This window comes from Pipra filicauda, unplaced genomic scaffold (assembly GCF_003945595.2).
Source record: "Pipra filicauda isolate LSUMZ 115617 unplaced genomic scaffold, ASM394559v2 scaffold184_size3518187_pilon, whole genome shotgun sequence".
NCBI classification, from domain to species: Eukaryota; Metazoa; Chordata; class Aves; order Passeriformes; family Pipridae; genus Pipra; species Pipra filicauda.
This window is the reverse complement of record NW_024104292.1, coordinates 384,351-401,498: the sequence shown is the minus strand read 5'-3', so window position 1 is coordinate 401,498 and position 17,148 is coordinate 384,351. Positions and strand designations below refer to the sequence as shown.

Here is a 17,148-nt window from a genome sequence, read left to right as displayed (position 1 = left end):
TATGGACCAAAGCCAGGAGCTGCAGCAGGTCTCTGCTTGGTCCTGACATCAAAAAGCTGTTGAGATAAGTGGAGGAGCTCCAGAGGGATGGACTCATGGAGACATCACTTTCTGGATTTATGCCACCCAAATGTAGTCATTTAAAATTTCTTCTCTACAGGCACCAGAGTCCTTCCATTCAGTATGACTATCTCACCAGGCTTTTACCTGGGCACCTCGTCTGGATGCCTAAAGCTGGGGCTGATGAAGCTTAGCTGGGATTGGTGGCTGACGGGGTTTGTTCCACCCATGAAGACCTTTGAGATGTCCATGTATGTGGTTCACCCAAATGGTGGTACAGGTGGGGTGATCTTTCCCACAGTCCTGTGGAAGGCTCTTGGGTCACTAAGTCCTTCCATACAGGCAGGACTGATACCAGGGCCTGATGCCTCCCGAGTGCTGCTTGAAATGACCCACAGTGCTCGCAGCCACATTTGGATGGGGGTACGGATTTGTGTGTGGTCCCACTGAAACAGGTGGGATTAAGCCCTGTGTGCACCTCAACCACATGATTTGGCCTGACCTGTGTGGAATGATTCCAGACCCCAGAGAACTTGGCTCACAGTTTTTTGAGTTAATGGAAATCATGCGCATTTGTGGGGTGGCTGAGTTCACCCTTCACCCTCAAGCATCCGCGGGGTGTAACTGTACACCTTTGCGCTGTAGGTGACAGCCTGCACTTGAAAACACCATTGCACTTTTCAAAATTGAGATGAGTATCTGATGTGGAGCAAAGGGGCTGCCTTCTCAAGGATCTGTGAGAGCATGGAGCCCATGGCTGCAGAAGAGGTTTTAATGGTAACAACAGGCATCCTGGTGTCAGAGGGGTGCAAATGGTATCTGAGGCTCATCATCCCACCAGTTAAGGAGGATGACAACTCAGACAGAATCATAGAATCATTAAGGTTGAAAGGGACCTTTAAGATCATTGAGCCCAACCGTTAACCCAGCACTGCCAAGTGCACCACTAAACCATGTCCCCAAGTGCCACATCCACATGTTTCCTGAACACTTCCCGGGGTAGGTGACTCCACCACTTCCCTGGGCAGTCTGTTCCAATTCCTGACCAAATTTTTCCTAATCTCTAATCTAAACCTCCCCTGGTGCAATTTGAGGTCATTTCCTCTCATCTTGTCACTTGTTACCTGAGAGAAGAGACAGACCCCCACCTTGTTACAACCTGCTTTCAAGTGTCATCAAGGACAAGGGAACAAGTGCTCAGGCTCCAGTGATTAAAGGCAGTTCTGTCCATTCCCAGATCCTGTAATGCTTCAAATCACCCCCCCATGGGCGGGATCCTCAAGGGAGATTTAGTGGTGTGGGATCTATCTGGGAACCTGGTACTTGTTTTTTTATTTCTCTCAGAAGTGTATTCAAAGTCTCATTCTTCCTCTGTCTCCCATTCCCAGCTGAGAGCAGATGCAGGTGTTCCTCACAGAGCACATTCCCCCAGTGTACCCTGCTGGCACTGCAGGGACTCACGAGGACACAACACTGAGGTTCTGGACCTCTTGTTGTTGTGGGGATTCTGCATTTAGGTCTACTAAGTAGAGCTGGTAATGATGCCTCCAGCTGAGCTGCTTCTGTTCATTCTTTTTCCAAAACTTGTATTTTTCTTGTTTTGTTTTTCTTTTTTTGGCAGGAAAAAACTAGAAAAGAAAAAGGCTAGGAGTTAGCTTAAATCTAATACTGTGTTCTGAGCTGATTTTTTCAAATCACTGTGCTGTATTGCAGATGTAAGCTGCAGTTTAATCTTCTGTGAGCTGAACACTGCATACCAACCCTATGAAGGTGGATCAGAGTCTCCTAGGAGATAATTCAGGGCAGATGTCACCCTCTGGTGGAGTCTCTCCCTCTCTCCATGGGCTGTAGAGGAAGCCAAGAGAGATTAGCTAGGCAATTTAGCAAGGCAAATTAAGTGCCTGTATTGAGGCAACACCATCTCTCCAGCCCAGCTCTTGTCCCGGTGCTCTCAGTGCATCGTGAGAGACACGGCACCACAAGGTCAGCATGGGAAAGGGGGTCTGGGCTGACGCTAAACCCTTCTTGGTTGGGGTCACATGCAGCAGCAGCAACTACTACTGGGGAACTCCTTCCTAGGCAATTCAAAACTGAATGTCACAGGTCACGACTGCTAAAACGCTTCCATTTTAGATGAAATCATGTATTTTCTTGTATTTTCTGTATCCAGTTTTTGGCAACATTTTATTGGCTAGATATGTTGATACTCTGAACAGCAGTTCCAGACAGGAGGAGGAGGAGAACCTCCCTTCTGCAAAAGCACTTTCCTGCATGTCAGAAATGTTCCAGTTTTGCTCCAAGGGTCTGAAGAAAGCCCAGTGACAAAAACCACATGCAGAGGACACAGAGGGTAGATTTTAATTTAGAAGGAAATACAAATCCAGTGATTATGTTCTTTTATATATTGAAAAGTGTACAAAAATCAATGATATTTAAATGAGCTTATTAGGATGATGAGTGATGTTACTTATAACCTCTATAATTCTAGCTCAGGTTTGTAAAGCTCTGCTGGCCAGGTGCCTTACCAGATTGCTCCATCATGATCCCATTAGAAGTTTTTTGGGGGGGTTTGCATACTCCCCTTTTGCCTATAATTTGGGCTAATTTAGTGTATGTGGCTGAAATGAAGTCATGCTGGTGGGTGCACTTCAATAGCATTCATGTACACTCTGGAGAATATACATCCACCGATAGTTTTGTACAGGGGTCCAGGGCTGATCACCATTTCTTCCCAATGCCATGGAGGCACGAGGAGCCTGAGGCAATGCTGGGAAGAAGCAAAGGAGACCCCAGCACAAGTGGAAATCCATCCCTACGGATATGGGCTTGCTTGGGCCATGAGTGGAGAGCCGGTCTCTGGTTGCGATGGCACGCTACTGCTGCTGCCCAGCCTGCTGCTGCTCATGCCTTCTTGGATGCATCTGGGAGCATGAGCGTGGCTGCACTCCCAGCTGATGCTGGTCATGGGGCACACCAGGGTGTCTCCCCATGCTTCGTGAGAAGGGGAGGGACTTGGTGCAGCTTGGGGTCAGCCCAGCCAGGTGTCTCCCCAGGGACGTTCAGCCAATGAACAGCCCATGGCTGCCCACCCTTATCCCAGCCATGGCCCTTTCCCAGATCCCAGGGGCATCCCACAGGGGTCACCTATGGGCTGCAGGGAAACTGTCCCACAGCCACCAGCATGGTCACACGAGCATCCCTGTGACATGGTCCCTGGTCTGCCATTGCCCTCTGGTCTGTGGGTGTCTCTGGCCATGGGCTGCTTCCAGGGTGAGCAGTGCGGGCGCAGCAGGCGGTGGGTAGATGGCAGCAGAGCCATGGCAGCCAGGTGGATGGTCAAGGAGAAGTTCTGGGAAATCACCAACACACAGAGATATTTTTTGGCTTTGGATTTCCTGGAGGAACCATCTGGAGAGGTGAGGACAGGGTGTGGGGGAGTGGGGCTACCCTCTGCCTGTGCTGGGTACCCCTGTCTGAGCACTCACACCACGTGCTGGGGGAAGGTGCAGGGACCAAAATCAGGGTAGGGCAGACTTGAGGAGAGCACCATCCTGCCCTGCTGCTCACCTGTCCTCTGAGACTTCTAGGAACTAAAGCAGGAATTCTACAGCAGCCCTTGTTTTTGAGGAATACTGAAAGTTTATTATCTTTTTCACAACAGTGCTGGTGCCTGGAGGTGGCAGCCACAGCACCTGTAAGGGGACTGAAAGCTCTGCCTAGACCTAAGATGACAGATATTTTCAGTGTTTTGAAATTCCCACTGAAAGTAAATAAATAAGCACTTTATATATATATATATATATATACTCTCTCTCTCTCTCTGAAGAATATGTATTATGTATGTAATTATTTTATTGTGATCAGTGCATTTTTCGGGGCAGGATGAAGCTGAACCAGCCAGAGATGCCAGCAGGTAATGGCCATTGGTCACAGCCCTCCTCGGAGCACACACAGTACCTCTGAACTTTAAATAACTAAAGAAATAACTAAAGGAGTTATTTCCATTGTGAAGATAGGCCAGCTGAGCATCCTGCAGCTGGAGGATAAGATATAACCAAAAAACCCTAGGTCTGCAGCTTGTGTTAATTAGTTTTGTCTCTTCAGTTGAGCACCTTTCCTAGGACAAACCGACTAGTGATCCCTCAGCTCTAAGTCACCCTTCCCTGGGGGCTGGATGGGGCAGAGGGCAGGACTGGGTGACTTGGGGGCAGTCTGGCTGCTAGATAAGCTTGGCACTGCCCTGAGCCAGCACTGTTGGCACACATTTCCTCTCTCCTTCTCATTTCCTTCATGGTTTTATGGATCTCACCCACTGCTGCTCTGGAGTTCACTCTGGGCATCCTGGAAGAGGAATTAAATAACCTCTGTATTAAATAATACATAGATTAAAACCCACAACAAGGGCATGAAGGGGAAAGACACTTCAAGGACTGGATTTTGTCCCAAAACACAGAATGTTCTGCTCCAGAGATGTGTTCCCCAGCATGTGGTAAATGATGGCTCAAACAGGAAACAGGTTTTATCCATTTTATTTAACCAATGAAATTCCTACTGATAACAATGAAAGTAATTTCAGCAAGTATAAATGCGATACAGTTTTAAACAAACCCCATTGTTCCGTACCTATAAATAGATTTTTCAAAACCTCATAAAAAGTGCAGATTTATGAATTGCTGTTAAAATGTTAATACATGATTCCTTTGTTTAAAAATGCGGTTTTGTCTCTTAACTCACAAAAAAAAAAAAGTTCCTTCTGCATCTGTTCAGATAAATTCAAGTCGGGTAACTTAAAAACTAACAAAAGTCACACACAAAAAAAAATCCATCCCACTAGGTCAGTCTGTCCTCTGCAGAAAAAAAACAAACCCAACCAGCAACAACAGAAAAAAAAAAAGATAAAAGCTGCTCTGGGAACCCACAGTGAGCTCCTAGCAGCTGCCTCACCTTGCAGGCAAACCTCCTGTGAAAGTATGAAGCCTGTAGCCTGTCTCCAGAGCTCAGGGCAGGTGGGCCAGGAGGCAGGACAGGTGATGTGCCACCTGCCTGCAGGATGCTGTAGGGACTGTGGGACCCATAGAGCTACCACGCTTCCTCACTTTGTGGTGGTGGGATGGAGCAGCAGGATCAGAGCTTTGTCCTTAACCCTCCATCCTGAAACACCCGCATGGCTGTGGCAGAAGGAGGCAAGAAGCTGAGAGCTGCTGGGCTGGGTACAATTTACCCCCTGTCCAGAGGGTCAGAGGTGGGAGATGCAATGAAACACCCCTCTCTGGGCACAGCACTGCCCTGCCCTGGCCTGCCCTGGCCTGCCTGCCACCCCAGCCAAGGGGGCTCAGACCCATGGCTGCCAACAGAGAGCCAGCACTGCTTCTTTCCCCGATGTGCCAGGCTCTGCAGACAGCAAAACAAGGGCTAATTTTTGCACTCTAGAGAGGCTTTGAAGCTTTTCAGCTGCAGGAACACCGTGACCACATCTGCAGTCCAGCGGCTTGTCCATCCATCCCTCTCACACCAGCAAGGCTCATGTTCCCCCCCAAGCACTAGTGAGCAGACTGTGGGGGGACAGCCAGCGGCAGGCTTATGGGCACAGGGGGCTGAAACACATGCCAGACCCAAACCTTCCCGGTGTTTGGGTCCAAATGTAGTCAAACACAGGGTGGCCGTGCAGCTCTGATCGTGCTTTTTGCAGAGAGGGGCTCAGCTCACCCACAGTCCAGAGAGAACAGCTGGCACTCCTCTCTGTATCTACAGTGGTATTTTATCTACAGCAGGGTCTGTTTAGCAAGAGCAGTTTAAAGTGGCTATGTTTATCAAGTTTGCTACTTTATGAATTTAAAAAAAAAAACCAAAAAACAACAACGAAACAAAAAACCAAACCCCAACAACTATAAATACAAAGACTCACACACCAGACACTTGCAGCCTGCGTGACTCATAAACTGCATCAATATTCTGTTAAAAAGCTTATTCTACTTAAAACTATACATAGTACAAGAGACCGAAAAGTGGCAGTCGTGTACGGGCACGCTACCTGCCCCAGGGTGGCCCACAGTCAGGTGCTTCCTAAAAAATCAAGGAGTTACAGTAACATGGCACAGGACTGCAAAGCCGATCACAGCTTCTGCTTACACTGCATACGAAGTACCAAGGGGAACACAAAAAAGAACTGGTGTTAATACTGATGGATTAAAGAGTAACTATAAAGATCAAAACAGACGTTCACAGCATGCTACATATATTGCTCACAAACTTTTTTTTTTAAAAAAAAAAGGCTAATACAAAACAAGGAGTTGGCAGTCTGATTTTCAGTTATGTCAGATAGAAAGATAAAGTGTATACATTCATCGTGTGGCTTTCCAGCAAAAGGAGAAGAGGGTAAAACCAAGAGATTTCAAGTTTACAAAATTCCTATTTTTTTAAGCTACAGTTTATATCCAGTTCCGGTCACAGTTGTGGAAAGATCTCTGACTGCATTGCCTTGCAGAGTCCAAGGGCTGTAGCCTAATTACTATTATTTTTTCCCTAAAAGTGGCTGCATTGCTCACCACCCTGAGTGGGCTGCTCCTGCAGGCACCTGGGCATGTGGCAGCCGGGTTGGAGGGAAGAGGTTTGGGTCTGGTGGCACGACATGAGCATGAAGTGAGGAATGAGAAACAGTTTTGGACAGTGCATGTTCGGACCTGCTGCTGTCGCTGCCCCTCAGACCCCTCAGCTGGAGACACAATGCTTGGTGATTCACCCATTTTGCCTGAAAACTCCCGTCAAATGCATGATGGGGGCAAGAAAATGCAATTCAACAGTGGCAAGTTTTTCTTGGGCAGAAGTGACTGGTTCCCTTCCCCTGCTCCACCTGTGGAGTAAGCAAAAGGTCCCAGCCCTTTTCCCAAAGCAGCCCTCTGGACACCTTGGAAGGAGGCATCTTCCACCACCTCCCCTATAGAAAGAACCTCTTGGACACATCAATGAAGTTTCTGCAACTGACCAACACATCAACTCCTCCTGTGCTGGCCGTGTCCCCTCAACAATGCCTGTGATCTGTACCTCCTGATAGCACAGCTTGCTCCCCACAGTTAGTAAAATAATTGGCATCTTCAGTACCACCTCTAACTGCCGTCAGGAACAAGGGCAGAATTCAGGTTTCTATTTTCCACAAGCCCTGGTGATACTCAGTACCCATAGAAACACCCAACCCTGCCGCTGTCTCCAGCAGCCATTCCACAGCGCGCATTTGGATTTTTTTCCCATTGGTAAGTGAAAAACCCAAATCCTCTTGTTCCAGAGGCTGGATGCAGTCTGCCAGGCTGCAAGACACCTGAGGGGATGCTGACCCAATGGCCCTGTAAGCCTGCCTGGCACAAGGGGGACCTCAAATCCCCCATTAGATGTCCCTCAGAGAAACCTGCAGTTGAATAGCTCAAACATGGGGTGCTTCGCCAAAGAGTTTCCTTAGTGTATCCACTGGATTTTTACTGTAACTCCAGAGATGGGCTCTTACATGCTACTGGCAAATGCTACCTAAATATACTGAGTTTCATCCTTTCAAACCACATATAGAATTTTCCTGTCCAGAAATAACCTAATATGGCAATTAAGTGTTTCTAAACATAAGAAGGAGCCTCTGCACTCAACTCAATCTTGTTTTTTCAAAGTTAAGGCTGGGAGGTTGTCCCTGCATGGTTGCTCAGGGCTGTGAACTGGGAAGACAGGAAGCACTTGATGAAGGACGGGGGTGGTGACAGGTTGGAAAATGACAATTTTTGCCCCTAATGAGTGGCAGAAGGATTAAATGTCTGCAAAACAGACCTGATGTGTGTTTGGGGAGCAGCAGCATGACCACATGATAGGAAATCTGGTCTACGGAATAAATTAATACTGATCAAGATGCTCCTAGTTTCCTCATACTACTGTGCTCTCTCCATCTCCCACACCTGTGATCTATGCAGTAGGTATGAAATGCTAAATTAATTTTCATTTGGAGATAAAAACTTTCACTTACAATTCCTAGATATAGAAAAGCTGGTGGATGCATCTCTTCAGACAGACATAGTGCTGGGGGACATTAGGGACTGTAAATCTGAAGTTCAGATAGTGAAAACTGACATTTTTGTCCAGCTCTTGGAATGATCATTAACAGAAAATTAATTCTTACACCTTTATATTCAGATCTGCTCTGGGAAAGTTCATTTAAAATGAATCCACTCCCCTCTTCCTTTATTTTGTGCAACATCATCCCTTACGGGAGAAGGATCCAAACCTCTAAGGAAAGTAACTGAAAGAACATCACTTGAGATCAAGAAGACTTCAGTATTTCTTTCTAGCCAAAACTTTTTAGCCCAGGCACAAGTTATCCACTTACTACCTCAAATGAATCTTTTCTGCAAGTTGAAATTAAATAATCCAGCTCTTCTGAAAGGGAGTCCAAATTCTGGAACATGAGCCTGAAATGCATGCCTATGTTCATGGAAAACACACATGCATGAGAAACATTGAGAACCTGTTCTGCAAGAGCAGCATCTTACAGTTTAACTGCTTTGGGAGAGATTTCTGTAAGCCTACATTAAGTCCCCAAAACAACCCATTTCATTAACAATTGCTGCAAATCACATGGATCTGGTACACATTATTCCTTTAATCTCTATGGAAACTAATTGTATTCTGTTGAATTTAGGTGACTAAGTTTCTTTAAAAATCTGACTCAAAAATGCAAGTGGGCACCTGCTAGGATTTTGCTGAGTGCCTGGGTGCTTAAATGTCCACTTAAATTCAGGCAGCTAGCTGCTTTTTCCAAACCCATGAAAATATCTATCAGCATCACTACAAACAAAAATACTTTTGAAGAATTTGGTGCTTTGAACTTCTGCACTCAAGTAACAGAGCAGCAAAATGTTTTCCTTTTTGTTCTGTTCTGATCTGTTTTACATTTATAGAGACCCACATATATAATTGTTTACAATCACTGATTTTCCTGTCCTTAAAGGCTTTTTTTAATACATAGGAAGAGCTGATAGTGGCAATTCTTTAACTCTTACAGCTGAAAGTACATCCTTTTCAAGGATCAAGGTGCTGGTCAAAGGAGATGATTGTCCTGCTCTACTCTGCATTGGTGCAGCTTCACTTTGAGTTCTGTGTGCAGTTTGGGGCACCACAATATAAAAAAGACATTAAACTATTAGAGAGTGTTCAAAGGAGGACAACAAAGGTGGTGAAGGATCTGGAGGGGAAGCCATATGAGGAGTGGCTGAGGTCACTTGTCTGTTCAGCCTCAAGGAGATTGAGGGGAGACCTCACCAATCTCTTCAGTCTCAAGACCAATGACCAGTGACAGGACTGGAGGGAATGGCACAAAGCTGTGTCAGGGGAGGTTTAGGTTGGATACTGGGGAAAGGTTTTTCACTCCGAAGGTGGTTGGTCACTGGAACAGGCTCACCAGGGAAGTGGTCACAGCATCAAGCCTTACAGAATTCAGGAAGTGTTTGGACAGTGCTCGCAGGCACATGGTGTGACTCTTGGGAATGGTCCTGTGCAGGACCAGGAGCTGGACTCGATCTTGATGGGTCCCTTCCAACTCAGCATATTCTATGATTCTATGATTTTCATTTTAATTAAGGTTTTAGGGCAAAGGATATATGTTTCAGTTCAGCCTTGATGAAAACAAATCCATCTACAGCTCACCAAAATTCTGCTACAATAGTAGCTGTAGCAGCTATCTGCACAAAATGCACCCAAGTTTAAAATTATTATTTCTGTTTTAAAAATTATTTCTGTTCTTGTATGATGACAGTCTCGTGATGTTCAGCTGTGGGTAGAGTGTTCCAGAAAATGTACATGCTTTCTCCAATTGGCACCTTTTTCATTTCTCTTTATTACAAAAAAGAATGTAGGAATTTCAGCAAGGATGTACTCTATTGCAACACATTTTAAAGTGACTCTGCAATGATAAGAAGCTGTCCATGCTCAAAAGCTCTGTTCCCTACTTACAGTGTTCCCTGTGCTAGTTGGTTAATTTGTACCTACCAAGCTTTCTCTTCAGCAGACAGGAGACTGTACACTTTGTTTTTATGTTGGTCATGGCTGGGATTTTGTAGACTAACAATGCTGGTAATTACCAATTTCAATAAAGGAACACAGAGGGAGAGTATCTACGTTTCCAATGATTGCCGTACTCTTAGGAAAAATATTAATGAAGTGTGAAGATTCACATTCACGAGTGCTTAAAAACGCAAAAAAATCCAAGAACACTTGCACATTAAAATTTGGCACAGTGTGAACCTAAAGTGTGCAAAAAGAGTATGGTAGCATTGTCTGACTTTAAACACCTATTCTGAACAAACATCTATTAAAACCCCAAAATCTGATTGTAAAAACTAGGCTATAAATTCTTGCACTGTAAATGCAATACTTTGAAAGAAAAAATGCCACGTGGAAAACTTTACCAGATGTTTCAAGTTTGCATTTAATATTTTAAAAAAAAAAATTGAAATAGCAAACTAGTTGTACAATGACATTTCCTATGACGGAATGTCTTGCAGGCCATATGTGACTTGATATGGCACCTTAAAAAAACCGAAACAAAACACTGGTTTACTACAAATTTTATGAAGCAATCCATTTATGGTTTCTGTATTTCAAATCTGGTCATGTACTTTGCTCAGAAGGCATTTGAGCTAGCAAGTATATTTCATATGAAAGAAGTAAAGGCACTCATGATTCCAAATGTAAAACTCAACCTACCCAAGAAGTCTTTGCATTTCTGAAGGGAAACTAAGCCATCATATTAGTTACCCAAGTCTAATTTCACCTCCTTTCCAGAGCTCAGCTGTGCTTCTTGAGAACTACTTGACTTTTCAAAACAAAGGAATTCAAAATAGTACTGAACAGTTCCCATCACTTGAAAAAAGCAAAAGTATTGCATGAAAACTTCTCTCAGCAGAACTGTTCTATGCACAAAAGCTATTAGGTATGGCCACTACAATCACAGGAGGGAGGAAAAAGAATCATAACAACTTAGAAAGTTAATCTAAATTCATACATATGAGCATCTCAATAATTCTGAGAAATCTTTGCAGTTAGCTATACAAGATAAATAAATCTGATGTTCTATCCAATGCTCTCTCTAGAAGACAGTCTGATGCTGTCTGTTGGGTAGTTTTCTAAATAGCCAACATGACATTAAAAAAATTAATTACTGATTTCTTCCTCAAAAGGTTTTCACATGCAGAGTCTGCAGTCTGAAAGTGCAGAAAAGTGTACAATCATTTAGCTTTCCAATCTGGAACAGATAGATAAAGCGGAAAAACCAACATGCGAAGTCACAGCAAGGATCATAAAAGGGAAAAAAGAGAAAACTAACTTTAGAAGAGTACTGGTCCAGGATTTTGTAAATGAAAAGTGTCAAAATATGACTGGCAGTATTTTTTTAACTATTCTGCAATCACTAATGAAAAAAAATTCTGTATTAATTTCTACAATCCAATGGAATATTAAAATCAAACCTGACTAGTTAGTTTTGAATGTATGCCACAGAAATAAAGGTCACCCTCCTCAAAAGAAATATGAAAAGTCCAAACCAACAGACAAAAGTTGAAGCAGTGACAACTTGTGTTCTACTGGGTAAGTTTAAGCATCTCTTTAGGCACTTCACTGGTTCATTAATGCAATACAAAATAAAGCTATAAATATCAACATTTTGTGCTCTTAAAAATTAGTCAAAAGCAACAAAAACCAGCACAAAAGTGTGACATTTTTGGCAGCTTATTTCTTCCCTTCCCCAATATTACTGGTTGTCCAAAAATGCTTTGTTTTGGGGATGCTTTGGCATCTCAGTATCAGGTTGTCTTAAGCCGTAAAAGCTAAAACAAAACTGCTAGGCCTTAGACAATAAAGAAATTTGGTTTAAAAATTTCTTTATGGCTATATAAAAAGGACACTTTAGCAGTGGCATGTCAGGGAAAAAAGCTTGATTTCTTTTTAAATATTGCACTTTTCTTTTGTTCACTCACACTAATGCATAGAAACTTTTTAAACTTTGAATATTACAATTTCATGCTATGAAAAAGTTATGGGAAGTAGATTTCTATACATCCAATATGAAAGAACAGATATGCTAGCCTTCCTTTACTTTCCTTAGTTACAACATTGATAAAGGAGAGAGTGCAAAAAACCCCACAACCCTATTTTTGGTCAGCCTGCGTATTAATTTTATAGGTGCCAACTAAAAAAATTGCAACATGTGATGAGCATGGATATTGTCAGGACAACTGAGGGTGACTGTCAGTAAAACAAGGTTATGCATGATTGAAACACAGTAAGTGTGACTGAAATGGCAAATCATGAGGCCTCTTCTCTTGGGAAGGGGCATGACAAAGCAGATGAATTTCGCACTTCAGTAGCATGCTGTAGGATTTATCAAGATTAATTTCACATTAAAGTGTGCTCGATGTTTGCATCGACATCTCGCATCACCTCCAATTGCTGTAGTAAGACAGTGACTGGCAGCAGTCTCCGGGAGACACAGAAGAATCCAGTGGGCATTTCAATGCAACACAGCCCGCGTGTCTCTGTCATGAGTCAGGACATGGTGGTACGTTCTCAGGACAGGCAGAACTGATCTTCTGCTGGACTCCACTAATCTGAAAAATGATTGCTTGGAAAAAGAAGTCTCTAAGCACTTCACTCCAGTGCCTAAAGAACAAAGCGCTAGGATTGGATATAATAAAAACAGTTTCAGGATCCTGACCACTGCGCAGAAATCCAGGCGGAAACAATGCAGAGTAGTGCTCCTCAGTGTTACTTTTGTTATCATTAGTAATGTTAAGCATCAAGAAAATAAAACACGTCATTGCACATTACAGCCGCCAAGAAGCACGGCTAAACTTTGACACTAGAGAATTGAATAACCTGATGCTACATCACAAACAGCTTCTGGTGTGTATCTATTTCAAAAGGTCTTTACATACTCAGTAAAAACTTCTTTACTCCTGCCCAGCAAATCCTTCAGGTTAAGTGACGAGTTATGGCACGAAGGGCATACAGAAGTTCGGCTTGCATCCGAGCTTCCATTAGAAGTAGATTGACATGAACCTGTTAAAAAAAATTAAATCAGCCATTTAGCTCACCTCTGAATGCAACATCATTATTCATTTAGGCTAAAATTTCCTACCTTTACTAAAGTATTGCTGAAGAAAACTATGTCCTTTCCTCCAGTACTCTCCTGCAGTACTGCAGTTCCTCTTGAGACAGTTGTGTAGTATGCCAATATGGACAACATCCCAAGACTGCAAGAAACTAGCCTCAACTGCTGCTTTAAGCAATCTTCCATCCGAGAATTCCCAATATACCTTTTTTAAATCTTAATGGCATTAGTTCTTCCTGAATTGTATTTTGTTTTCTTTACTAGCACCTTTGAGCACTATAGGAACACAGAATAAGGAACAGTTTCCATTCCAGATTAGGCTAGCAGGCACACAAGCACTGAACCCTTGTCAGGAAACATTTCATGGGGATATCTGAAGGCATGTTGACATCTTTATTGCTAAAAAACATCATGAAGATTATATATATATATATATATATATGTATATATGAGTTTAAGTATTTCTTGATTTCTAAATCCCAAGTATTGGCATAGTTCACCACTTCTGCATTCTCAAGTTTATCTACTTTTCTTTTACAGTTGTCCATTTTATAAAGAAGCCATTCAAAATTATAATAATAAAAAAAATGAAAGCATTTCCAGTACATTAAGAAGTATTTTTGTAAAACTGGTAACTAACACTCGATGAATTAATCTCATTTGGTTTTCTCTGATTTAAAACAGTTCATTTGATAGATACTGCTGTTTTTAGGCGTCCCCATATTTTTATTTTTAAACAGCACAGGGGTCTCTGTGAAGCCACTTTGGCTTTGAGATACATACCTTCTCCGAGTGCTTGAACTGACGCCAGTAACTATCGTACATGCGCTTGGTAGTTCTCTCTGGGTAGCAGGTCACTGTCTTTATGTAAACCTTCAGGCTGCGTTCAAGTAGCTGATTAACTTCCCCATAATCATAGTCATCATACCTAAAAATAACACAGGTAATCACTCTGTTTGATATAAGTTTTTAAAAGCGTTATCTTTTGCAGCATTATGTTCTTAAGACTGGGAATTGGAGCATTTATTATACATGACAGAAAACCACCTGCTAACATCTAAAAGGCTTAGCAGAATCATAGAATTGTTAAGGTTGGAAAAGACCTTTAAGACCATCAAGTCCACTGTTTAGTCAGCACTACCACCATGATAAACACTAAACCATGTCCTCAAGGTGGACATGGACACTTCCAGAGATGGTGACTCCACCACTTCCCTAGGTAGTCTGTTTCAGTACTTCACAACCCTTTTTGTGAAGACGTTTAATACCCAATCTAAACCTCCCCTGGTTCAACTTGAGGCTGTTTGCTCTCATCCTGTCACTTGTTACCTGAGAGAAGAGAGTGACACCCATCTGGCTACAACCTCCTTTCAGGTAGTTGTAGAGTGCGAGAAGGTCCCCCCCGAGCCTCCAGACTAAACACCCCCAGCTCCCTCAGCCACTCCTCATAGACCTTGTGCTCCAGGCCCCTCACCAGCTCTGCTGCCTGTCTCTGGACATGCTCCAGCACCTCAATGCCTTTCTTGTTGTGAGGGGCCCAAAACTGAACACGGGATTCAAGGTGTGGCCTCACCAGTGCCAAGTATAGGGGGGACGATCACTGCCCTGGTCCTGCTGGCCACACTATTGCTGATACAGGCCAGGATGCCGTTGGCCTTCTTGGCCACCTGGACTCACTGCTGGCTCATGTTCAGCCACTGTGGACCAGCACCCGCAGGTCCTTTTCCACCAGGCACTTTTCCAGCCTCTTTTGCCCCAGCCTGTAGCACTGCCTGGGGTTGTTGTGGCTCAAGTGCAGGACCTGGCACTTGGCCTTGTGGAACCTCATACAACTGGCCTTGGCCCATCGATCCAGCCTGTCCAGATCCCTCTGTAGAGCCTTCCTACCCTCCCTGCCCAACTTTGTGTTGTTTGTGAACTTGCTTTGAGATGTTGTTTTTCCTGAACAATGGTTTCAGACTGGCTTCAGAGAAGACATTTCTGTAATAATTTCTATCCTGATATCCTGATAATTCTTTTCTGCACTGGAAGGAAAAGTTATACTGATATGCCAGAAAACCCACTCTAACTTCCTGACTGAGGTATTGTCTTCACTTTAAACACCCAGAGTCTAAAATCATGCTTTTCACATGGTTCATTTTTCTGTTTACATAGTTAAAAGTCTATTCCTAAGCCAGGGGATTTTTCTCCATACCTGATTCCATACATACAGTGGACATAGTTAAATAAAGCTCTTCTTAGCATCGTTGTATCAACGTCTTCATGTGTTGCCATAGTGTTATATGTGAGGTTATATACCATCCGAAATTTCTCATCCAGAAGATGCCCAATATCAGAATAAAGCCTGTTTACAAGGGAAAAGCCATGATTCTCCCAAGTATAGTCCTGCAGGAAGAGAAGGAAATATAAATGTACAAATGAAGTGAATTCCCTATCTGATCCTCTCTATGGCTCAACAGTTTTTGTTGTCTGATAATAATAACTTAATTCTCTTCCTAAAGTTTGCATTTTGAATTCTTCATCCACATCACCTGCTCCATTCCCCCAGACTTCTTGGCAATGAATATCATATTGCAACACCCTATCTCCAGCCGGATATCATTAGCCTACTGCAATTTAAATACCATTAGCAGCAAAGCATTTTTGAGGCTGTGGGTATATACACCCAATTGTTAAGAGCCAGACATAAAAAAGTTAAATTATCAAGGTGACTCCTTTGAATGTAGGCCAAAAGCTCTTCTGTTTATTTAAGAGCAGAGATGTTTTAGTTCCAATTTCAACTTCTCTGGAGCTTTTATCCAAGGGAGCCTGCTGCTCCTAAAGTAGTTAAGCAGAACGTTTGATTTAGAGGCACAGACTTTGCCTTATTCTTTTTGGCAGTAACAAGTTACTTCAGGTTCATATAAAGACCACAGAGTAAATTATCCAGATAGGTAGAGATTGCTATACAGATAAATACATTTCCTGAGAGCGATCGTGGATTCTGTATTTTACAGTTTAGATACATCTTCTGACCATGAAGTTTTCCTGCACCCACTGTAGTTTTAATTGAAGTTGTCTGATTTGGTTTAAGGTTTCTTTCATTGCTTTCAATTTTTTACTAGACTGCTCATTAATGTACTCTATTAAGATAGAACACAACAACTTAGAATGTCCCTCCTGTTATATATTTCATAAAGTTCAGGATTCTGGTCATGGAAAAAGATGCCAATATATAAGAAAATGTACAGGTAAAATGTACATGCTGTTCTTTCAATAGCACTGGAAAAGATGTATTAAAATACATCAAAAACTTCAGTAATCATTTTTAGGAACTCCTTTTCTTTCCCAGCATCCAAAATCCAGTGATGTGGTGCACATATGAGAACAATACTCACTAAATCGCTCTCACAGACATATATATACAGGTATTGATAACCACTGGGCAGAGAATACTAGATAAAAAAATGACAGGAATAAAGAGCTCCTCCAGTGGATTTTTTTTTAATACAACATCTAGAGGGATGGGAAAGAAATTGTTTCTTTTCTGCCTTTCACTTTTATTCTAAATGTAGCGATATGCTTTACAGTTTTAAAACATTACTACTGGTAATAACGGACATAAGACAAAAAGCCATGTACTACCTTGTCTGAGATTTAAAAATAGTAAAAGACTCCATCTCAGGGACATCTGTGGAAGCTTGTGAGTTATTTAATGGATGAAGACAAGAAAAGGAGCATGCAAAAAACATGCCCCACTACAACCTCTTTTATGCTACTTGCCCTGTATTGAGATATATGAACATTCATTGAGTGAATGTGCTTTAAAGTGACGGTACCTGAGCTCTGAATGTTGGCAGATGGTCTTCTCCTCGCCTTGCAAAGTCTTTGTACCCAAACCCAGGATCTTCAATATAACGGGAGACATCTGTAGAAACTATGTCATCATCAAATGCTGTGAATAAAACAGCAAAATG

The 17,148-nt window shown here is 42.8% G+C and overlaps 1 protein-coding gene across 3 annotated transcripts in view; it reads right to left on the bottom strand.

Annotated features, from left to right (window-relative positions):
- Window positions 1–9,904: 9,904 nt before the first annotated feature.
- Window positions 9,905–17,148, bottom strand: part of SESN3 (sestrin 3) — a 39,297-nt gene continuing 32,053 nt past the window's right edge. For all 3 annotated transcript variants that reach the window (XM_027735571.2, XM_027735572.2, XM_039380040.1), the window contains 4 exons: window positions 17,011–17,126; window positions 15,387–15,577; window positions 13,976–14,120; window positions 9,905–13,140 (listed from right to left, as the gene is read on the bottom strand). In XM_027735571.2, the coding sequence (XP_027591372.1) occupies window positions 13,054–13,140; window positions 13,976–14,120; window positions 15,387–15,577; window positions 17,011–17,126 (539 nt within the window). In that variant the 3' untranslated portion in view covers window positions 9,905–13,053. The remainder of the gene's footprint in view (window positions 13,141–13,975; window positions 14,121–15,386; window positions 15,578–17,010; window positions 17,127–17,148) is intronic.